This window comes from Corythoichthys intestinalis, chromosome 3 (assembly GCF_030265065.1).
Source record: "Corythoichthys intestinalis isolate RoL2023-P3 chromosome 3, ASM3026506v1, whole genome shotgun sequence".
Taxonomy (NCBI): Eukaryota; Metazoa; Chordata; class Actinopteri; order Syngnathiformes; family Syngnathidae; genus Corythoichthys; species Corythoichthys intestinalis.
Window position 1 is genome coordinate 52,971,966 of NC_080397.1, and position 24,679 is coordinate 52,996,644.

General features: G+C 38.0%; 1 protein-coding gene across 3 annotated transcripts; it reads right to left on the bottom strand.

The window, feature by feature from the left end:
• Positions 1-4,014: 4,014 nt before the first annotated feature.
• On the bottom strand, positions 4,015-24,655 carry dimt1l (DIM1 dimethyladenosine transferase 1-like (S. cerevisiae)). Of its 3 annotated transcripts, XM_057832648.1 has the most exons (12): positions 24,434-24,647; positions 22,432-22,505; positions 22,278-22,364; positions 17,112-17,173; positions 16,949-17,042; positions 11,194-11,243; positions 10,993-11,116; positions 10,835-10,927; positions 10,525-10,589; positions 6,732-6,795; positions 6,552-6,658; positions 4,024-5,396 (listed from the first exon to the last, which is right to left on the bottom strand). In XM_057832648.1, the coding sequence occupies exons 1-12, from the start codon at positions 24,489-24,491 to the stop codon at positions 5,354-5,356; spliced, it is 921 nt and encodes a 306-aa protein (XP_057688631.1). In that variant the 5' UTR covers positions 24,492-24,647; the 3' UTR covers positions 4,024-5,353. The 3 variants fall into 3 exon arrangements, with proteins under 3 accessions (XP_057688633.1, XP_057688632.1, XP_057688631.1); XM_057832649.1 differs by lacking the exons at positions 11,194-11,243; positions 16,949-17,042 and having other exon boundaries at positions 4,021-5,396; positions 24,434-24,655; XM_057832650.1 differs by lacking the exons at positions 11,194-11,243; positions 22,432-22,505; positions 24,434-24,647 and having other exon boundaries at positions 4,015-5,396; positions 22,278-22,363.
• Positions 24,656-24,679: the final 24 nt, after the last annotated feature.

The following is a 24,679-nucleotide window of genomic DNA, read 5'->3' on the forward strand; positions in this document are numbered from 1 at the left end:
TTTTTCCCGATCATACACATTTTGGCAATGCATTAAGAAAAAAAATGAATAAAACTAGGACGAATATATACATTCAACATACAGTACATAAGTAATGTATTTGTTTATTATGACAATAAATCCTCAAGATGGCATTTACATTATTAACATTCTTTCTGTGAGGGGGATCCATGGATAGAGAGGCTTGTAATTCTTAAAGGATAAATGTGACTTTGTATATTTTGACTAAATATTGCCATCTGGTGTATTTGTTGAGCTTTCAGTAAATGATACTGTAGCCATTTAACTGTTCTGCCCAAATGCATGATGGGAAGTGCAACCATGACAGTGCGTAGTGACACCAATTGATATATCTTCTCTGCGTGGAGAAATAATACATGGTGTTAAGAAAAAGATCAACTACAACCTTTCTTCCACACATTGCTTCCCATGATACTTTTAATTGAGAGGGGGATTTCAAGGCTTTAGCAAATTAAATAAAGGCTCCAAAGACTGCCTAAATTCACTCTACTCATTTTACACTGCCTTTTAGCTCTATATATATAGGTAAAAGGGCGCCTTTATAGATTGAACGCGACAATGCGTGAGTGGGTCGTGCAGCGCATGCGTTAATTGCATTAAATATTTTAATGTGATTAATTTTAAAAAAAATAATTACAGCCGTTAACGCGAAAAATTTGACAGTCCTACTTTAAGCCAAAACTAAAGACTCTGGATGAGTGTAAGACATTTTGTCTGTAACGTGAAATACAATTAGAAAACGATTTAATTTAAAAATATATATATATATATCAAAAAAAGGCATGTCCCGATATTTTTTTGCCGATTCCGATACTTTGAAAATGACGTGATCGGACCCGATCGATCGGCATATTTAGTTCAAAGACTAGCAGCACATTCAACATTTTAACGTAAAATAAATGCTAACTGCCTGTTTTTTGTTGTTGTTTTTTTTGCTTTTAACCAAGAATCGAGATAGTTTTACATCCATATCTAAAAAGAATTCAGGGATTTAAGTATTATAAAGCGCTTTGAGCACCTTGAAAGGTGGAAAAGCGCTATAAAAGTATAATACCATTTGCCATTTATTCACAAGAATTTTCAACGTAAAGAGCTCTTTGTGGTGACAAGGCGGTGCCACAGTGACTTAAAGACTAGCAGCACATTAGACATATTTACGTAAAATAAATGCTGCCTTTTTTTTTTTTTTTTTTTGTGCTTTTAACCAAGAATCAAGACTGTTTTACGTCCATATCTAAAAAGAATTCAAGGATTTAAGTATTTATTCACAAGTATTTTCAACAGAAAAAGCTCTTTGTGATTCCACTCGGTCAGCTTTGACAGAGATAAGCCCCCTATTAATCGGCCCCACGTCCCGTCAATATATGATGAAGTCCATGGCACAAAGTTATCTATATGGACTGTTATAATGATACTGTAAAATAACCCATTACATAACCACATTAAACCAAAGAAACACACACAAAAAAATATTGAATTGTCGAGAAAAAAAAAAAAACATCAAAGAAGCATTACTCGTCCAAAGAGCATGACTGCCCTCTGGTGGAGAAAATAGAGTTTAAACAGTGAAGAGTTCCTTCGTAATTACTTTATTGAAATTAAAAGGATCATATCTCCAGTTTTCCGAGGTCAGTCGGTGCCAAATAAAAAGCGGGAGAGAGGTTAAAAGATTTATGCTGAGGGCAACGATTTATTTGCCTGGCTCTGCCAGACTATTCTCCCTGTATTTTTCAAACACTGAGAGAAATAGTCTGGGAACCATCCCATTAACGGCCTTTCGAGCAAGTACAAAATCAATCGACAAATCAGATTCGGTTATTTGCGTGACGTGTTCTTAACGAGCAACGTCACTCTTGCGCGTCGAAAGTCGTCTCCAACACAGATGGTGAACGGGAGAGCCGAGAATATGTTCCAATCCACGGTACAATCCGTTTTAAATGACCAAAACACATCGACACGAGTAATGACAACAGTTTGTTTCGCGCTAGCCATGTTGAATAAACTCCGCTCTCTTCGTATGTTTACTTCCGCGCGCAAGTCCCTCGTCCTTCCTTCGTCATTTTACTAACGTCACGTCTGCCCGTCGCTGATTGGTCCACTCCGCTGTCTGTTTGCTGTGGCTTGCTCCGCCCTGGAAATTGTATCCGCGTGAATGGTGGCCAGACTCGATAGCTGGAACTGCGGTGAGTCTGGTGTACCAGGCAAACGATTTATATCAAAATGTCCTTTTTTACGGTGCTTTAAAGACACCACATGATTGAAACGGCTGGCGTGAACAGCAAACTTGCATCTGATGGGTATAATAGAATCATGTGATTATTGATGCGACATTTTATTGGTAAAATCGGTAGAGCTACCCCGGTAATACACCAGTCATGTCTCTACTCTTGGCATCGCTGGCAAAAAAAATAAAATAAAAATCTAATAAGCAGAATAAAGAGGAAAAATGTAACGACTCCTTTGTAGCCCAAAGTAACAAAGAAGAGTAACATTTTTTCGTCGCAAATCTACTCAAGTAAAAGGTATGGGTTAGCAAAAGTACTCTTAGAAGTACATTTTTCTCAAAAAAATACTCAAGTAAATGTAACAGAATACATGTAATGCGTTACTACTCACCTACAGTGGGGCAAATAAGTATTTAGTCAACCACTAATTGTGCAAGTTCTCCCACTTAAATATTAGAGAGGCCTGTAATTGTCAACATGGGTAAACCTCAACCATGAGAGACAGAATGTGGGAAAATAAAAACAGAAAATCACATTATTTGATTTTTAAATAATTTATTTGCAAATCATGGTGGAAAATAAGTACTTGGTCAATACCAAAAGTTCATCTCAATACTTTGTTATGTACCCTTTGTTGGCAATAACGGAGGCCAAACGTTTTCTGTAACTTTTCACACACTGTTGCTGGTATTTTGGCCCATTCCTCCATGCAGATCTCCTCTAGAGCAGTGATTTTTTTTCGGGCTGTCGGGCAACACATACTTTAAACTCCCTTCACAGATTTTTGGGGGGGTTGAGATCTGGAGACTGGCTAGGCCACTCCAGGACCTTGAAATTCTTCTTACGAAGCCACGCCTTTGTTGCCCTGGCTGTGTGTTTGGGATCATTGTCATGCTGAAAGACCCAGCCACGTCTCATCTTCAATGCCCTTACTGATGGAAGGAGATTTTCACTCAAAATCTCTCGATACATGGCCCCATTCACTCTTTCCTTTACACAGATCAGTCGTCCTGGTCCCTTTGCAGAAAAACAGCCCTAAAGCATGATATTTCCACCCCCATGCTTCACAGTGGGTATGGTGTTCTTCGGATGCAATTAAGTATTCTTTCTCCTCCAAACACGAGAACCTGTGTTTCTACCAAAAAGTTCTATTTTGGTTTCATCTGACCATAACACATTCTCCCAGTCCTCTTCTGGCTCATCCAAATGCTCTCTAGTGAACCGCAGACAGGCCTGGACGTGTACTTTCTTCAGCAGGGGGACACGTCTGGCAGTGCAGGATTTGAGTCCCTGATAGTAGCCTTTGTTACTGTGTTCCCAGCTCTCTGTAGGTCATTCACTGGGTCCCCCCGTGTGGTTCTGGGATTTTTACTCACCGTTCTTGTTATCATTTTGACGCCACGGGATGAGGAGGGAGTTGAAAGTCCATGTTGCCCAACGACAGCCCGAGAAAACATCCCTTCTCTAGAGGAGCTCTGCATGGAGGAATGGGCCAAAATACCAGCAACAGTGAGTGAAAAGCTTGTGAAGAGTTACAGAAAACGTTTGGGCTCCGTTATTGCACACAAAGGGTACATAACAAAGTACTGAGATGAACTTTTGGTATTGACCAAATACTGATTTTCCACCATGATTTGCAAATAAATTATTTAAAATCAAACAATGTGATTTTCAGTTTTTTTTTTTTCCCCCACATTCTGTCTCTCGTGGATGAGGTTTACCCATGATGACAATTACAGGCCTGTCAAATATTTTCAAGTGGGAGAACTTGCACAATTAGTGGTTGACTAAATACTTATTTGCCCCACTGTATGCTCTTAACCATTCAGGTGTGTCAGAGGAAAGCAGAAAATTGCAAGAAGAACAACATTGGGAACCAGTTCGTAACGCTAAAACCAGTGTTGTTAATAACGGCGTTAGAATATGACGGCGTTACTCACGGCGTTATTTTTTTCAGTAGTGAGTAATCTAATTAATTACTTTTCTCATCTTGGCAACGCAGTTACCGTTAATTTGGGAGGCTGGAAAGGCGTGCGTTACTATGCGTTACGATGTTGGTTGACTGACGTGAGAAAAGTCTGAAAAAGACGGACTCACTGAGTCGAGTGAGCAGAGCAGGAGTGGGGAGGAGGTAAGGGAGTGTGACGCCGTTGCAAACGCGATGCTACTATGCTAGGTGGCTCCAATAATACCTGACTGTAGCCGATAGCCTACAAACTTCGCCCACATAATGCTGCGGTAGATATCACATATACCTGTATACAGAACTAGATGCAAATGACAGACACGGCGGCATTAGCAACATGTACAATAAAGAACTAGATGCATTAGTAAACAGCCGCCATCTTAAAGCAGTAGACTTCTCAGGAAGGCTCTGTTGTAGTGAACCTTCCCAGCGAACCTATCTAACTTTTTATCTAAAATGTTTCTAAATCAGCAAAACTTAAATCTTTAGATGATGAATTTTTTTTTAAACTTACACATGTCAAAAATAGACAGAAGGGAACTAATGCAATAACGGGAGCAATTTTAACAGTTGATTCACAACATTAAATGACTTCCACACATAGCAAAGGTTACTATCTAGGTATCACAATATCCACAATACCCCTGTGTGTAGTTGAGTTTAGGGTAAAAAATTGGGCTAAGGCCAATTGTCAGTTCTTTGTTGTTTTTTTTTTGAGAAAAAAAAAAGAAAGAAAATTATCACCAGTTACTTTGCCAAGTAACTAATTACTCTTACATTCAGGTAACTGAGTTACTAACGCAACTACTTTTTGGGAGAAGTAATTTGTAACTGTAATGAATTACTTTTTTAAAGTAAGATTAACAACACTGGCTAAAACCCAAGTGAAAGCGTAAGTTAGTGGCATGTTAAGGAGCAATGATTTTATTACATGATAGATGTGTTCTCAAGACTTTGTTGAGGTTAAGCAATTACTGCTAACTTCATCCATACAAGCCCAAACACAGTATGCTCAGTGGTACAAAATAGAAGAATCTCAATATGAGTTTGTCATCTATTTTTTTGTGAAACAAAATTTTTAAAAATCTTAGACTGCAACTGTAGAAAACAGTGGTTATAGGCTTCTCGACTCGGTTGGCCTTTAAGAAAAGTGGATCCCCGCGGAGTTGAATGCATGAAGCAACCTGAAAAAAAAAATGGACGAGAATTACATGAAGTGAGCATAAATTGAGTCTTTTTTTCAGCCATCAGATGTACCGTATTTTTCGGACGATAAGTCGCAGTTTTTTTTTTCATAGTTTGTCTGGGGGTGCAACTTATACTCAGGAGTGACTTATATGTGAAATTATTAACAGATTATGATATCATTTTACATGTTATTTTGGAGTGACACTGATGGTTTGGTAACCTTGTTAGCATGTTCTTTATGCTATAGTTATCTTAATAACTTAATATCTATGGCAACGTTGGCAATGTGTGTTCAATTGTATTGACTTTTTTATATTGAAATGCATGCTTTTAGTTTGTGGCACTTTCACGCCCACGTGGGGGCGTACTTGCACTTGTTTACGTGAAGAAGAACGCTTACACGCCATAAGAAGACCGACAGCTAAGTAGCTCTGACTGAGTGGGCGAGTTAGCGAGAGAGAAACACTGCTGCGAACCTACGTTCATTGTTTATGCTTGTAAAATATCTCTACAGAGGCAACGCCTGTGTGTATCATCATTCCTGTTGTTGTGTGTTTTCCACCCGCGATCAGAAAATTAGAGCCAGTTGTGTGGTTGTTTGAACGATGTGCTAATGCTAGCGAACGCATGCTAACTATTTGCGTCATGTCATTGCTGTAAAAGCACCTAATTATCATTTATTTACAACGATGCGGACCTGTTTGGTATCAAGGACAAAATTGATTCAGCAAATTATACGGACGTCCAGAATCCTCATGTGGGAGTTTAGCCCGCTGAATAGCCAGGATCGAGCCGTAGCGTCCTGGTGAGGACAGTATATTCGCATTTTGTTGTTCATTCACTGTACACTTATTCAGCACGTTGTTCTGACATGTCTGTTCTATGTGTTGGATTTTATCAAGTAAATTTACCCCAAAAATGCGACTTATACTCAGGGGCGACGTATATATGTTTTTTTTTTCTCTTCGTTGGGCATTTCATGGCTGGTGCGACTTATACTCAGGTGAGACTTGCAGTCCAAAAAATACGGTAACTAAAAATGCTATTTCAGAAGGTATTGGTAAAAATGAAAAATGCACCATTCCAGGTTTGCAGGTGTGGCATTTAGTCAAGGAGCTAAAAAAGTAAAATGGATCGGATATACAACTTACACCATGAAGTCATCGATGTCCATTGTCCGAGCTCTCTTTTCAGTGAATTTTGCCTCTTGTAAGATGCTTTCTATTTTCTTGGTGATGCTAAAATCTGTTGATATTTGCTGTCGGAATGAATCAAATGTTATCCTAGCCAGTGTGCCACAAACCACAATTACTGTTATCACTTTCACTCACCACATTATGTACTGAGCAGTGAATTCTGTAGTTTTTCTCCAGAAGCTGCTCCACAGCCGCTGACCTAGGAAAACAATAATGGTCACTTTTGATCCAATGAACAGTTGCGTATGATGTTCAATTTTTTTGCAGTTACACTGAATACATTGGTATGAAATAGTATTTGAACCTTTTGGAATTTCTCAAATTTCGGCATAAAATCACCATCAAATGTTAGCTGGCCTTTGTTAAAATCACACAGATAAAAAAACTGCTTAAACTAAAAACACAAAACTGCGGTAGTTCAGTCAAATTCCTGGGATGTAGGGCATGAATCACTGTCTTTAGGTCATGCCACAGCATCTTAATGGGGTTCAAGCCTGGACTCTTGTCTTGGCCACTTCAAAACATGTATTTTCTTCTTTTTAAACCATTCTGAAGTCGATTTACTTCTGTGTTTTGGATTAGGCCTGAATGATATTGGAAAAAACTATTGTTGCGATTTTTTGGGGGTTTGCGATATATTGTGATATTATATTGAGATATCAAAAATATATATCTATATATTTTTTTAAAGAAATTTTAACTAGATGACGAACAGCTGTTATGAAAGACTTTGGATGACTCACCATCACCACAGTGTACAGTGATCCCTTGTTTTTCGCGTTTAATGGGGACCAGAACCCGCTGCGATAAGTGAAAAACCGCGAAGTAGCGAGTGAATAATTTTTAAAGTTGTTTTTTTGTTAAAAAAACGAAATATAAGACATCAATTAATGATTCTAAGCTAAAAATGACATTTTGAATAAGAAATATAATTAATTACCTTGGTTTTATGGCTGGGTTGAAACAAAAGCAGTTGCGCGACGTCTGTAAACGAGGGTTTTCAGGGTAAAACGGACAAATTAAAAATAGTTTGGGGGCTTAATGCGCCATGAATCTTCTACTGCAGCATATAGACATATTGTTCTATCAAACGCAACAGTTCTTTTGGCTTAAAATAAAGGAGTTTCTTCTACAGAGGGGTGCAAGAGCAGAAACTGCTTTTTCAGTCTTGTCTGTGTTTTCCGCCATATATATTACACACACCTAGAGCTGGGTGGTAAACCGAAAATTTTCCGTCACCGAAATTCTTCACGATGACCGACGTAATTTTGACCATGTCGGTAAATTCGGTGAATTAATAAAACAAGAAAATAGTCTTTTCATCCCGCTTTGACTCTGTGTTGTTCGTCTATGTTCATTTCCCTTTAAGAAAGCAGTCAATGTACTCACGTAGCGAGTCACGTGATCATCAGGAAGCCAATCAAACAGAAGCCCGGTAAGCTAACACTAGCAGCTAACGCTACAAGCAAAACGTGATGGGAGTGTGGCTTAAGGGAGGTTCGCCAAACTTTCACCCGACATTTAGTAGACTCTTGGTGGCATCCAGACGGGCTTTCACCCGCTGTCCTCCCCTGTTCTCACGATTTCCGGAGATGGTACTTTCAGTGCTTTCTACTGGTAGCCAGGCCACCGGCTAACGCTAGCGGCTAACGCTAGCGGCCGCTGGCGGCTAACGCTACAAATGAACGTGATGGAGTCGGATAGCGGCTCTAACCTTGTCGAAACGGCTGAACTTAATGAGTGGATTGGGAACGGACTGCATCTAGCAATTACTATGTCGTGTTATTTTTTATCTGACTGTGTGTGATTTCTCTGATAACTTTTGTGATGTTAAAGCATTCAGCATAAAGCACAATCCAACAGTGAAACTTATTAATATGACCGAGAAATGGCCCAAGCTATTTTTCTGTATGTGCTTAATTCTGTGTCATTATTGCTATCATAAAATCTTATGTTTCATTTGCAGAAGATCAATATAGCTTTAATGTGTGTCTGTCTGTCTGTTTGGGCGTTCATGTATGCGTGCATTTATTAAAAAATGCACTGGGGAAAAAATAAAAACCTGAAACCATAAAGTAAACACTTGTATTGAATAATTATGTCACAGCAGCCATTAACAATAAATTGTCTTTTTGAAGTGTACTGTTCAAGCTGCAAGTCATTTGTGTTACAATGACATGCTTGCACAGGCATATTGGTTTTGACAATGTACATTGTTCAAGCCATACACGCTGTTATAAATGCTCTAGGGCTGTCCCAAACGACTAATTTTCTCCCGATTAATCAGCCGACTATTTTTACGATTAGTCGACTAATCTTTTAATTTTTTTTTATTATTATTATTATTTTTTTTTAAAAACTAATTTAGCAATGAAATTTTTGAGACGCTTATCAATTCACAAAAACATTTTTTTTTTTTTTACTAATTTAGGAATGAAATTGTTGTTGACGCTTATCAATTCTTAAAAACATTTTGGAACACTTAAATTCTTTATTAAAGTACAAATAAACAGATAAATAACAATAATAAATCACAAACAATGAGTTCAAATGCTGATAGAATTAACTTGTGCAAAAGAATGGAATGTAAACAGATTCAGAACACTGACTTCACGTTTCCAACATGATTCACAACAATTCTTAAAAAAAATACCTAGCATTAATATTATAGTATACTGTAGTACTATATATAATAGTATTATAATAATTATTCATTGCCAGATTTTTCATAAAGGGTGTCATTTTAAAGGTATTCTTAGTGTAGAATCTGAAGTATGTGGGATTAACTCCAGAAATCGTTATTTATATGACGAACATGACATGCTTTTATTTTGAAATGTTCACCGGAAGTACGCTCGCTAAACCGCTAATTTATGCTTTACAGTCCACAAAAAAATCACTTTTTGTAATTGCATGTGGTGTCAGTAATAGATTTTTTGTTCTTTTGCAAATGCTGTTAACCAGCGATTTTTCATGTTTGAAGTGTCACCTTTTAACTTCAAGTTTTGGACAAGGCTGCCTGTTTTATAGCCGGCTAAAGTAGGTCGTCTTTTTTCCCATTCACTTCAATGTAGCAATGCTAACGTATATAGTGTTTAATATAGATGTGTTTTCTTATTTTGTATGTCTGAACTTTAATTCTACAGCGTGTTGATGACAGAAAAGAACTGGAGTTTCATATGCCATCAGCACGCACGCACAAATGTACGCACGCACGCGCGCGCGGCGATAAAACGCAGCCATGAAATGACTGCCCTCATTTTTATTTACCATGCGATAAATGGAATCATTGCATATCGCGACAGGCTTAGCAACTTCAATAAACATGTCATTAGTTAGTTAGATGGACTTACAATCTCCTGTCGTTATCATTCACGGCCGACGTGCAGCCAAGCTTGGCATTGAAGAGACAGGGCACTATCGTGTACCCTCCTTTCTTTCTTTAAAAATAAGAATGTTTTGGACTCTCTGGTGCGCTTTTTTGGCTTTGTGCCGATTTGCCCGCTTGCATACCAAGCGCCCGACATTCTGAACTTTCCACGCATATATTTTTTTAACCCTTCATTAACCATCGACGGCATGTTGTGCTCGTCGACGGATTTACGTCATCGATGACGTCGACAATGTCGACTAGTCGGGACAGCTCTAAAATGCTCATACTTGAATTCTTATTGTTTACAATACATTTTTATAATGTTTAGACTGCATGTACAATTGTTAAATATATCAAATTGAATGCTTGTAACTAAATCAACAAGAAACTGTTAATCTGTATTTCATGCAGTGATTCAGATTTTCAAATTATATAACAGTCTGCTTGGGCGACTTTATCGTCATTTATCGTTATCGAGGTAGATCTGCTCAATTTATCGTGATACCTGTTTAAGGCCATATCGCCCACCCCTACACATACCACTAACATACTCACTTGAATGCAGCGCTGAGGGTTTTATTCTTTCTTATGAATGCTATTCTGACCAGACCATCCCACTCCTGAGCAGAACACAAAAGAAACGTTACAATGTGCACCTTTTTCTTAAAAAAAAAAAAAAAAAAAAAAAAAAAAAAGGGTCACTACAGTGGCCATCTTTTCAACACTTGACACTAAAGACCTTTAACCCTAATAGGGCAAGTGACTATTTTTGGTTATTTAAGGGTAAGCCCCCCCCCCCCCCCCCCAAAAATCATAATTCTTGCATAAAACGGAAAAAATGTTCAAAATATAACCAAAAGCTTACCTGGAAGTTAATTGGAGGAGGAGGATTTTTGGGCTCTATTCTAACAACACTGGACTCCACTTTTGGCGGAGGACGGAAATTATTCTTCCCTACCTGGCGACAGAAACAAACTCATTATCTTCCTAGCCAAATGTCAAGTCAACCCAACATGGACATACTTTCATGAGATGATCAACACGAGCCAGCAGCTGAGTGTTAATGGACAGCCGGCAGTAGAGTTTGTCACCAGGCTGGGCCACCAGACGCATTGCAAACTCTCTCTGGAACATTAACACGGCACACCTGACCAAGACAAGCACAGCGAGCTCAAAACTACCCCTGAATGTGACTTTAAAATACTGAAAAGTGAAGTTTTATACCTGAAGAAAGGTCGGTGAAGCAGCAATTTGAAAACAAATGGTGATGAAATCTGCCAAATTTCAGAGCAACATATGATATATAGCACAACAATACACGTTTTAATAGTAGTAAGTAGGGGTGTAACGGTACACAAAAATCTCGGTTCGGTATGTACCTCGGTTTTCAGGTCACGGTTCGGTTCATTTTCGGTACAGTAAAAAAACAAAATGCAAAATATAAATGTGCTAGTTGTTTATTATACACTTTTGTGCTTTCAACAATAGCAACATTAGCCTATACAAAGCAAGAATTCTGCTCAAAAAGTAGCGGGTATTTAAATATAATCAAAACAATTTGCCTTTCAGACCCCGCATATTGGTCAGCTTTCTTTCTGAAAGAAAGAAGAAAAAAGAAGTCCTGTGCTAAAGAGAGAAAAAAATCCCAATGACAAGGATTTTAACATGTATTTTACAAATGAAATGCCTCAATGAAACCTTTTTTTTCTTCTAATGAACGGTTTTCAAAAGCTTTATTGGTGGATGTTCTCAAGTTAAAGCGCCACACAGAAATTAATAAATTTAATTGTGTAAGCAGGATGTGTGTATTATTCTTATTGTTTAATTACAGGTGTTTTAGCTCATTTCAATTTATTTTATTTAAATGGGCTATTATTTATTTTATTATGTGTTTATATTTTACAAATGTGATATAGTATTCATTTATATTGTATATTTTATGTTGTATAACTTTAGTTCCTATGTGAATATTAGTTCCTACTTGTTTTGTTGTGGTACGAGCTAGGGATGTCCCGATCCAGGTTTTTGCACTTCCGATCAGATACCGATATTGTTTTGCACTTCCGATCCGATACCAATACTGGCCGATACCGACCTATCTGAGCATGTGTTAAAGTTTAAAGTTATTTAGCCTCCTTACTTAGTTGTCAGACTCATGTTAAAAAAGGTTTTAGTACCCTTGATAACAACTAGTCAGCTGAATTAGGTGAGTTCGAATAACACATAACGGTTGGTAACAAGAAACTGACCTGTTTATTCAGTGACAAACACAAAACATTATAAATAACAAACAGAAATGGCATAGTCAGTCAGTAAAACGTGCAAATAATGTTGTAAACTGTCTTAAAAAAGCAAAACACACCAACAACCTCAGTGGAAAATCCCACAAATCCCCCAAGCTATTAGATGCTTTTAATGTTTCGTGCATTAGTTACAAAAATTGTATAAAAAGCCTCTCAGGTTTAAATAAACGACTACTTCAGTATCAAGTTAACATTTTAAAACAGTAAACAAAATACTCAAGTCCCCATTCTGTATCAGCAGCTTTAAACTACGTTCAATTCATTTAATTTTGCGAATCAACTGTTAAAGTTGTTAAAATTGCTCCCGTTATTCCATAATTTCCCTTCGGTCTACTTTCGACGTGAAAGTTTTAAAACTGTTTTGAAGATAGATTCAAGTCAAGATTTTGCCGATTTAGGAGTATTTTAGATAAAAAGTTAATTAGATTCGCTTGGAAGGTTCACAACAGCCTACTAGGGAAGTCTCCTGCTTTAAGATGGCGGCCGTTTAGTTTTCCATTCTTCAATGTTGCTAACGCAGTCGAGTCTGTCGTGTAGCATCTGGTTCTATTTACATATATCTATTATCTCCAGTAAAACAACGGTGACGTAGTTTGTTGCGGCTATCAGCAGAAGTCAGGTATTCTTGTGTTTATCCAGCGGCATGAGTTGAGCTAAAGCCGTGAGTTGAGCAGTTGCATTACCCGGGTCTAAGACAAGTTATGTTTACTTTGCGCATTGTGTCCCGAAGACCGCGCTGTGTATTACTTCCGCTTTACTCGACATATTTCAATAATCGGAATTTGGATGTTTGTGAATCGTTCTCGAATCTTCAGCGGCCGAATCGCGTGTTGGATGGTGCGTCTTTACTCACGTGAGATAATGGCTCGTCATCCAGAATGAATTCTTCGGCAATGACTCTTGTTATTCCCTGGGCTTTGGGACTGTGGAGTGCCAGTTTGTCACGCATAGCAAAAGTTTCTGCCAGTATTAGTTGCGTAGGACATTTCTTTTTGTCTTCGGTTTTCTTAACACACTCCTCATATTGTTTGTGGTGGTATTTCGCTAAACGCTTGATTAGGTTGGTTGCATTAAATCTTCTTACAGCTTTACCACTACGCTTGACTTTATTGTGGCATATGTTGCTCTCTGCCTCTTCGTCTTTGTCGTCCTTTAAGGTGAAATGATCCCACACAGCTGGCATTTTTACCGATAAAGTCTCTCTCGTCTCTTGGGAGACGGTAACGTAAATGTAGTGTGTTGAAGGTGTGCCGTAAAATGCGGACCGGATTTTAGGGAAACCGAAGCAAAAACTGGAATGGATTATGTAAATCGGTGAAAACCCGGACATCTCTAGGACGAGCGTTTTGTATTAAACACGGGGCCGTGTTGGTTATTATTATAGCAGAGAAGACAGCCGTAAATCAACAAAGACAAGTCAACTGTGCCCCGATCTACCACTCTAGAGATCTGATGGACTCAAAAAGTAGGTTACGATTGCATATTAGTTTGAAAATCGACCAGATCCACCGTATTATTACACGAGTGACTTCCGGCTCGTTCCTAGCTAGTAGTATTGACGCAGGAGGGCCACGTCTCGCATCAAATAATAAACTCTGCCGTTCTTTTCACATGCGTCGCGTTGAGCCGCTTCTGGGACGCATCTAACTCGCGGCCGCACTGCGGCTGGTGTGCATTGGCTGATTGACTCGAACGCCCGCGTTTCACTGCGTTCTCGCGGCGGCCACGTTGTCGCGCCGTTGACGTTTCTGGGTTATACTGTCCTACCATGTTGGTCCCCATTATAGTAGAGAGGACGGAGCAAATATAATCAACACAAAGAAACTGTAACCCGAGCGACTCACAGCCTCGAAAAGGGTTATATTTAGGGCTGCAGCTATCGAATATTTTAGTAATCGAGTAATCGACTGAAAATTCTATCAATTAATCGAGTAATCGGATAAAACATTTTTTTTAGGTAAAGAGCAATTATAAGACATTTAATCCAATATTTAACCATTTTCAGTCAATCAACGTCTTTATTTTTGATATTTTCGATTTGATTTTCACTCAAACTTCTAGATTTTATACAGTGCCTTGCAAAAGTATTCGGCCCCCTTGAATCTTGCAACCTTTCGCCACATTTCAGGCTTCAAACATAAAGATATGAAATTTAATTTTTTTGTCAAGAATCAACAACAAGTGGGACACAATCGTGAAGTGGAACAACATTTATTGGATAATTTAAACTTTTTTAACAAATAAAAAACTGAAAAGTGGGGCGTGCAATATTATTCGGCCCCCTTGCGTTAATACTTTGTAGCGCCACCTTTTGCTCCAATGACAGCTGCAAGTCGCTTGGGGTATGTTTCTATCAGTTTTGCACATCGAGAGACTGACATTCTTGCCCATTCTTCCTTGCAAAACAGCTCGAACTCAGTGAGGTTGGATGGAGTGTGTTTGTGAACAGCAGTCTTCAGCTCTTTTCACAGATTCTCAATTGGATTCAGGTCTGGACTTTGACTTGGCCATTCTAACACCTGGATACGTTTATTTTTTAACCATTCCATTGTAGATTTGGCTTTATGTTTTGGATCATTGTCCTGTTGGAAGATAAATCTCCGTCCCAGTCTCAGGTCTTGTGCAGATACCAACAGGTTTTCTTCCAGAATGTTCCTGTATTTGGCTGCATCCATCTTCCCGTCAATTTTAACCATCTTCCCTGTCCCTGCTGAAGAAAAGCAGGCCCAAACCATGATGCTGCCACCACCATGTTTGACAGTGGGGATGGTGTGTTCAGGGTGATGAGCTGTGTTGCTTTTACGCCAAACATATCGTTTTGCATTGTGGTCAAAAAGTTCAATTTTGGTTTCATCTGACCAGAGCACCTTCTTCCACATGTTTGGTGTGTCTCCCAGGTGGCTTGAGGCAAACTTTAAACGAGACTTTTTATGGATATCTTTGAGAAATGGCTTTCGTCTTGCCACTCTTCCATAAAGGCCAGATTTGTGAAGTGTACGACTGATTGTTGTCCTATGGACAGACTCTCCCACCTCAGCTGTAGATCTCTGCAGTTCATCCAGAGTGATCATGGGCCTCTTGGCTGCATCTCTGATCAGTTTTCTCGTTTGAGAAGAAAGTTTGGAAGGACGGCCGGGTCTTGGTAGATTTGCAGTGGTCTGATGCTCCTTCCATTTCAATATGATGGCTTGCACAGTGCTCCTTGAGATGTTTAAAGCTTGGGAAATCTTTTTGTATCCAAATCTGGCTTTAAACTTCTCCACAACACTATCTCGGACCTGCCTGGTGTGTTCCTTGGTTTTCATAATGCACTCTGCACTTTAAACAGAACCCTGAGACTATCACAGAGCAGGTGCATTTATACGGAGACTTGATTACACACAGGTGGATTCTATTTATCATCATCGGTCATTTAGGACAACATTGGATCATTCAGAGATCCTCACTGAACTTCTGGAGTGAGTTTGCTGCACTGAAAGTAAAGGGGCCGAATAATATTGCACGCCCCACTTTTCAGTTTTTTATTTGTTAAAAAAGTTTAAATTATCCAATAAATGTTGTTCCACTTCACGATTGTGTCCCACTTGTTGTTGATTCTTGACAAAAAAAATTAATTTCATATCTTTATGTTTGAAGCCTGAAATGTGGCGAAAGCTTGCAAGATTCAAGGGGGCCGAATACTTTTGCAAGGCACTGTATATATATATATATATATATATATATATATATATATAAACATATCTTACCTAAAAATGTAATTACGCTTGATAACACACATCACTTGAAAGCTACGTGTTTTTCCCCACGTGTTTCAATTGAATTTCCATTTGTGTCAAGCTATTTTTAAGTTCTAGTTAGGTTTTAAGTTAGTCTAAACTGTAAGTACTGATAGGATTTTGAGTTTTTGCAGTGTTCAAAATAAATGTATGATACCTGCTGTATTGGAGCACATTAGGGACCAGTGCTACTTGGTGTTTTTTTCAGCAATGACTACTGAGCTAAAACTGACAGTTAGCTTTATTATGTTTGAATTTTACACCCTCATCACTCTACAGCGCTGTTTTTACAGATTAAATAAAAACTGTATGTAAGACACGCTAGCCATGCATTGACAGTGGTCATAATCAATAGAAACCTAGCCCTCCGAAGGGCTAACGTTACATGAGCGAGTGACAGTAATGTTATATTTATTAGCGCTGAGAAGTCTACTGCTTAAAGATGGCAGCTGTTTACTAGTCCTAAATGAACGTGATATCTATGAGACGCATCGGACACTACGTGCTACCGCATTAGCATCATGCGGGCTAGTTTTTAGCAATGTCGGCGTAGTTTGAAGCGGCTGTCGGCTATAGTAAGTTTTTTTTGTTTTTTTTATTGCTTCTTCATCTACGCATGTGACGTCAGCGCGTTGTCCCTCATTAAAAGTAGTGCGGGCAAAACGTGATGCTTAGAGCTGGCAAAATTAAACGATTCCTCGAGGTGAATAAAATTACACGGATCAGTTTTTAAACTCGAGTTACTCGAGTATTCGTTTCAGCTCTAGTTATATTACGTCAGAAACTTGTTCGGTACGCCTCCGTTCCAAACAGACTACCACGTACCAAAATGGTTCAATACTATTACATGTACCATTACACCCTTAGTAGTAAGCATTTCATTAAAAAAACGGTGTTTACCTGATATGGTAAATTGGCCACACACACATCAAAGAACGGTAGGTCTGTTTTTAAAACATCCCCAACTACTATCTGAAGTTTGGTGTGCATGGGTCTGTTGGAGGCCACAACATACTTATTACACCGTGCATTCACTTTCCATCTCATCCGTGACTCCACTCACGTGCATTGTACTCGTTTCTGGAGTTCAGCCACCAATCGGCCATCCAACTCGCAAGCCACCACCTGCAACACACATATAAGGAGTGTTGTGCATGAACGCGTTCAATGAACAATGTACATATTTTGGGCAAACGTGAATTGAACGCACGAATGCTATTTTTAGACCGTGACGGCACCATCGTAACGCGGAAGTGGGACATTATACACACGCCCTCGCATACGATCCATTTTATTTCTGCTTGTTTTCTCCAGTCATCTTCCAAAAATAAACATGCCGATCAAACACTGCTGATATGGAACTTGTAGAAACGACTCTAGACATTACGACATATGAAGGATGTTTTCTTCATATGTTTCTCGAAACCAAAAACTCGGAGCAAATGTGAAAAATGGATCAACTTGCGCGGACGTCCAGAAGACCAGTTTAACGCCAGCAAGGTGAACCCATTCACATTTCATATGCAGTAAACATTTTGTTGGGGGCTTGGTCAACGAAGAGGTAAGCCATTCTGATATTTTTACTTATTTTTTAGCGCGGCGTTTTGACGTGCTGCTTCTGTCTGACAATGAATGACCTGAAAAAAAATTAAAATGCTATCTGACTGACACTGTTACCTTTTCTGTTGTAAAAAAACAACTTTAGTAAGGCGGAAGTGTGACTAAATTACAGAATAAAGATTTGTTATCAATGAAAAAATTAAAACTGTTAGTTGGCTGTCACCAAGTACCATCTGCGAGGATATAATATATAAGAAAGACGGAGCATATGGTGGTAAAGGATAGATTGAAACAGGAGAATGTCATTGTCAGTGGCGTAAGAAAAAGATGTCGATTAAAAAAGCTAAGGCTAAGCTTAGGTTGGCTCAGCTCTTTTTCCCCGTCTTTTTCAGCCCTCGACACTCAAGCAATCTCTTTAACTGAACATTTGTATGTTCTTCCGCATCTTTACCAGTGAATTTGGCACCAGGGACATCATTCTCGGACAGAATTAGTAGGTTTTGCTCAGCAAACATTTCGTTCTTACACTATTTCCATTCATTTACAATTTGGGACAAACGACAGGTTGATCCGCCTAGCTACAATTGCTAACGTCATGAATATTAATGAGTAAAAGTGACGTGTTGCTGACGGTACGCCATTGAAAAGTTCATTTTAAAATTTGTGACTTCAATTTTAACTAGTTCATGCAGAAAATGAACTTTCCCAACACTGCATACAAGCTCAATGCAGTTCAGTGAACTGTTAAAGGTTACCACCGATAGAAAGGCATGTAGTTTTTAAAAGATAAATCTTAGTACGAGTTATATTAATTTGATGTTTGTTAATGTTTTCGTTTTAATAAAATTTGTAAAATTTTAAACCAAAAAATAAACTACAACATACAACAGCATAAAAGACTCCTGATAATGGCTCCCAGCATCATAATGTGTATATTGTGACTAAATATTGCCATTCAGTGTATTTGTTGAGCTAAACGAGTTGCTAAAATGTTTGAATAGAGTTTGACCAAAGTCTGAGTAAGTTTTATGTGTATTTTGCATATCTATTTTGATTGTGTATTTGTGAATGCCAGTTCTATTTGCATTGTTGTTTAACTGTGTGAGAATAGGGCCTCATTAATACAGATTGAAGCACTTTTCTTTTTGTGAAAATTATTTTTTGAGAGAGATATTTTTGTACGATTTTCACTATATGACACTTATGTTCAATTGTATGTTGTGAAGGAGCTGCTGAAGCTTATGCCAATACACGGCGCGGTCGGAGCTATGAATCTGAACGCTTGTGCCCACTCACCTTTCTCTGCCTCTTAGATCTCAATGTGTTGGGCAGAAAATGATACGAATAGCCAGCAATCAAGCTAAGTTTAACACATTTATTCGTCTACTGTGTCGCTTATTCACCGGGAAGCAAAAAGCTTCGGCAGCAAAATCTGGTAAGTCTGATAAATCTGAGAACACCAGCAGGATGATCAACAATCTGGACATCTGCTTTTATGTGACAAAAGACATGTAACATGACGTCAATAGACGCCATGAGACGTCTCGGTAAGGGCAAACTGCATCAACGTTTTTGTGTGTTGTGATGCACGGCCCCAGGCTATCAGAAAAAATAATCAAACACGACAGATCTGGATGCTAACTATCTCCATTTTAATATTGGAACAAGTTGGATCACACAATAGTTTACCGTGAAGATCTGCAAACAGTTTTTGAAATAAAACACTCTCTTGCTCTCGTCACTACAGCAGGAGAGTGCTAGTCTGTCACTAGCGAACTTGACACATGAACACTACTCGCCTCATCCAGTCTTTCCTGTTCATTTTGCTTTTGCTGTCCTTCTCATTAATGTTCCACTCGGGTTCAAATTGGAAGGGCAGAACCGATGACGTTTATGTACTTAAAGAGTGACACTGTGGAAGTCCATGTGACGTCACGGCCCCGCGACATCAACAACAATGTCAACCTACTAGTTAAATAATTCTAAAAAATTTATTAAAACGAAAACATTAAGAGGGGTTTTAATTAGGGCTGTCAAACGATTAAAATTTTTAATCGAGTCAATCACAGCTTAAAAATTAATTAATCGTAATTAATCGCAATTCAAACCTTCTATAAAATATGCCATATTTTTCTGTAAATTATTGTTGGAATGGAAAGATAAGACACAAGATGAATATATATATTCAACATACTGTACATAAGCAGGGTCCCCCCAGGATTGATAAATCTAAATTCAAGACTTTTAAGACCTTTTTTAATGCCATTTCAACTGAAAATTAATACTTTTCATGCACCCATTATTTAGATAATATTTCATCATATTAAAAAAATAAAGCACTGAACATCAAATTTAACCTGAATTACTAAGTGTGTTTGACAAAAGAATGCACATTTATTGAAGATACAATTAAAACAAAAAGTTTTGTGCCACAGACCGGCCCTCTTTATGTCATGACCTACCTTATTAAAATATTGTAATAATAACCGTGCTGTCAAGCGATTAATTTTTTTAAATCGCGACTAATCGCATGCTGTCAATAGTAAACTTGCGATTTTTTAAAATGCATAAATTGTATATTTCAATTTCTAAATACACCTATTAGCACAGGAGTTCATCAAATTTAAGCCTCATTAGAAACAAGAAAAGAGTTTTCCTTTACACTTGAAAAGATGAATTAAATATGAATTTTCCCCAAATAACTTGTAAAAAGGGAGGCACAGAGGAAGAGCATGTCTACTGACAGTTCTGAGATCAAGGGCTCAAGCGCAGGTTCTGTGTGAAGTTACCATTTTATTTTTGGGGTACTAGCTATAATTTTATCTTATATTAGACTGACCTTTTAAAGAATGAGGAACCTTTTGCAGGTGTTTTGAATTACACATGTGGCAAGTGTGTACAAAACTGAAGCTTTTCATCATATTCATTTTTTTGGGTTTGTGGTACATGCAAATTGACATACTCAATTTTGTTGGTTTAATCTACCAAAATAAAACAACTTTTACTTGATATTCAAAATTTTGGGGGCGTACTGTATAAAGTTTAAATAAAAAAATTTAAAAAGTAATATATCATTACTTATGAGTGTTTTCATATTATTCATGACATAAAATTACCGCAATTAAATGTGAAAGATTGAATGATTGATTGAAAGAATAATTGAACTCACCAAAACGGCTGTCTCCCAATGCACTTATACAGTTCAGACACCTGTGTATTTCAGGGTAGTTCACGCTCATCAGTCCATCTCAGAGTGCAATGTTTTGGGTTAAAATGCCCAACTTATGTTTTGCCTGAGAACATGGATTTCACCCCAATCCTCCGTCTTTGTGCCCAAAAATAGTGCCTGGAGCCTCCATGGTGGAAGTTATAGTGGTGCTCTCATGAAAAATATCTCATTCCGCATGTTCATTTACAGTTTATCGCTGTACTTTTATCCAAACATGCTCAAAAACAACAGCGCCAACAGCCAGATGGGTTCACGCTCGTCATGCTGCCTCAACGTGCCCCATTTCGGCCATTAAAACCCAAAATTAAGTTTTTCCATAATCAAGTCAACAGGATGATACCATGATACTGGAGCCTGTTGCGGGGTATTGAATTTCAAAAGGAATGCTAGAAGGGCCACAATTTATCGCCCAAAGCGGGGTTGCGTGATGCCGTTAGTAAATAGTTTAACTGAAAGCTTCGTTATAAATGTGTATTACGACCGGCCCAAACGTCAGCCGGCCCACCGGGAACTGTCCCGGTTCTCCCAATTAGCCACTCCTGGCCTGGTACTGTGCGATTGCCTGCTGTTTTGATGTTGATGCTAACGGCGCGCACGCACGAGGTGCAGTGCATCGTAAAAATTCTACGCGTCATCTTCGTTATGGATTTAAAAAAAAAAAAAAAAAAACTTTGTCACGGATATAATTTAGGTTGCACTGAGATGTTCTTGAAAATTAAAACCACGGTGAAAAAATTCCAGACTTACGACAGCTAATTTAATACTTTTAATACCTTTAATAATGGAAAACTAAATTCAATGCCTTTTTAATACTTTTAATAACCCGCGGGTACCCTGATATGTACTGCATGTGTTTATTATAACAATAAATCCACAAGATGGCATTAACATCAACATTCTGGTAAAGCGATCCATGGATAGAAAGACTTTTAGTTCTTAAAAGATAAATGTTAGTACAAGTTATAGAAATTTTGTATTAAAACCCCTCTTAATGTTTTCGTTTTAATAAAATTTGTAAAATTTTCAAACAAAAAATAAACTAGTAGCTCGCCATTGTTGATCTCAATAATTACACAATTCTCATGGTGCTTAAACCCATAAAATCAGTTGCACCAAAGCACCAGCAGGAGAAGACAAAAAACACAAGTAACAAGTGGCCATGACGCTGTGCTGTCATTTGAATCTGTTTGAGCGGGGCATGTGCGTTAATTGCGTCAAATATTTTAACGTGATTAATTTAAAAAATTAATTACCGCCCGTTAACGCGATAATTTTGACAGCCCTAGTTTTAACATCAAATTATTATAACTCGCAGTAACATTTATAAGAACTACTTGTCTTTCTATCTGTGGTACCCATTAAGAATATAAAAAACAATTCTATTTGTGCATTCAGAAAGACTAGATACTAACATAGTAATTTTATACAAATGAATCTTACCTTTTTAGATTTTTCTAAAAGTTTAACTGTCATGTTACCAGTTCCAGGTCCCACCTCCAAAACAACATCTGTTGGCCTCAGTGCAGCCTAAAAAAGACACATTGCAAATATGTAAACTTCTTACAATCATATTACTCAAATGCAGTCGGGCTACCTTCTCAATGATGCTATTGACAACAAGAGGATTCTTCAAAATGTGCTGGCCAATTCCCGTGTTGAACATTATGCCTGCAACACAAAGATGCGTCTTTTAATGTCCAAACAACTTGCAATAAAATTTAACAATCGGCTTACTTTTGACAATCATTGCAAACGATCCAGAATCAAATTATTTTAAAAATGAAGGTAGGTGTTTTAGATCAGTGGTCCCCAACCACGGGTCCGCGGACCGGTACCATTCTGAGAGCACCTTGGCACCGGTCCGCAAGAGAAATAATACAGGTAGTCTGCGCGTTACGAACGAGTTCCGTTCCCACGCTGGCGACGCAACTCAAATTTCTGCGTAAATTGGAATTAACCCTCGAAAAATTAAAAAAAAAAAAAAAAAAAACTATCCAAAAGGTCCATAAGTATTGATTTTGTTTAATGGAGGAGGATACACTGCCCTCTGGTGGCAGCGTTGGGTCTGGCTGGACTGTTGTTCAATAATGCTTCCATACAGGAGCACTCAGACAGCTGACATGGATAAAGGATAGCCGCGCTCTGATTTGGCCTGTAAATTGGAAGGCTGTAAGTTGCTTCAGCTAATATATGTTGGTGTATGCATTTGTAATTAAGTTTAGCGCTACAGTTTGTGGAGTTACAGGTGAGTAATTTATTATGAAAAATTAAATATGTCAGCATTCGAAGCAGTTAACATAGCGGACAAATTAGGCTAATTTAATCTATTGATTTAATCCGGGTTGTTTTGAACAAACGTGTACATATGCATGTTACAGCGTTACAAATGGTCAAACGTGAAGTAAAAAGCTTCGAAAAGCACAACTGATATTTGTAAAGCTAAACAGCTTCACATTTAGTGAGGACAGAACACGTTATGTTAATAAGTAAACAATAAGATACTGTGAGGTACAATTAAGTACAGTTTGTGCAACCTGTTCACTTACATTTACCCCTTTTCACTTGCTGAATGTGTCGGTCCATCCCACAACCCCTCAAATGGACATTTGGTTGGCTGATAACTTGCATTGCATATATTTAAAATGTCTTTATTTTCTACATTATTTTAATATATTTCCAGATAATCGTGAATTAGTCATAATCGAGGTAAAACGTTATCATTTTTTGTTTGGACAAAAGCAGTAATTTTTTATTTGAAGGAAGGTTCCATTTTATTTTTGTTATACCCTGACGAAGATTTATTTTGCAGTTATTTTTTATCTATTTATTTAGACAAACTATGTTGAGCGGTCTTAAAACAAATGTTTCTTTTTTTGCATTCCTGGATAGTTAAGAGATTATCAACAAGTTTTTGTTCTGTATGTTTATATAATTTAGGTTATGTTCAAATATTGCAATTTAAATTTGCTAATAAAATCCCAAAATTCTGAAAGTTTTCAAAATGTTTGTTTTTGAAAACAAAGGTTTCAATCAAACGGTGTCACCTGAACCAGTACACATGAAAATTAGCACAAATCAAGAGATTTATTTTGTATTGATCATTTAGCCTATCAATTAGGTTCATATTATTGAGAAATGTAGCCCTATGGGCAAATATTGTACATGCAGGTTATGCCGTTATATCGTCCCTACCATTAAGACTAAACCTACGCCCTTGTTTGAAAGACTGCCTTTTCTGTCAAGAGTTGCAGATGATCCTCGAAACCTTCGTTTTTGACAGGTTTTAAGGACGAATTTCCCATCTTAACCATTTGTGTCATTGACGACGATGTACGTCCAGTTCATTTAAACTGGGACGTTGAACGTCTACCACCGTCAAATGAAACCAATGAGTTAATGGAAGTAATTTAACGAACTTGCACTTAAGCCACTACAGCAAAAGACGTCAACGTTAACACCAGCATATTTTCAACATGACAGTTTAATGAAATGTCGCAATACATCACTCGTATGACTTTAAATGCTAGCTAATACTCAAATGCAGTTCCAACTTTACGCGCAGTGGCTAATATGCTAAAGCTAACGCTCACACATACCTTGGTTTTTAACCTCTTGGTGCTTCCTGCTCTTCTTCTCAGCTTTAACTTTCGGCATTTTTTAAACAAATATGAATAGCGCTGCTTAAGGAAAAACAAATGTGTTAACTATTTCTCAGCGGTTTTAGTAAACACGTGTATGCGTTCACTCTTCTTCACTAGCATCTGTTCAGATCCTTCAGGCAAGAGACGCCCCCTGGTGGCCGTACACGGTATGACATTCACAACTACTGTACAGTTCTACAT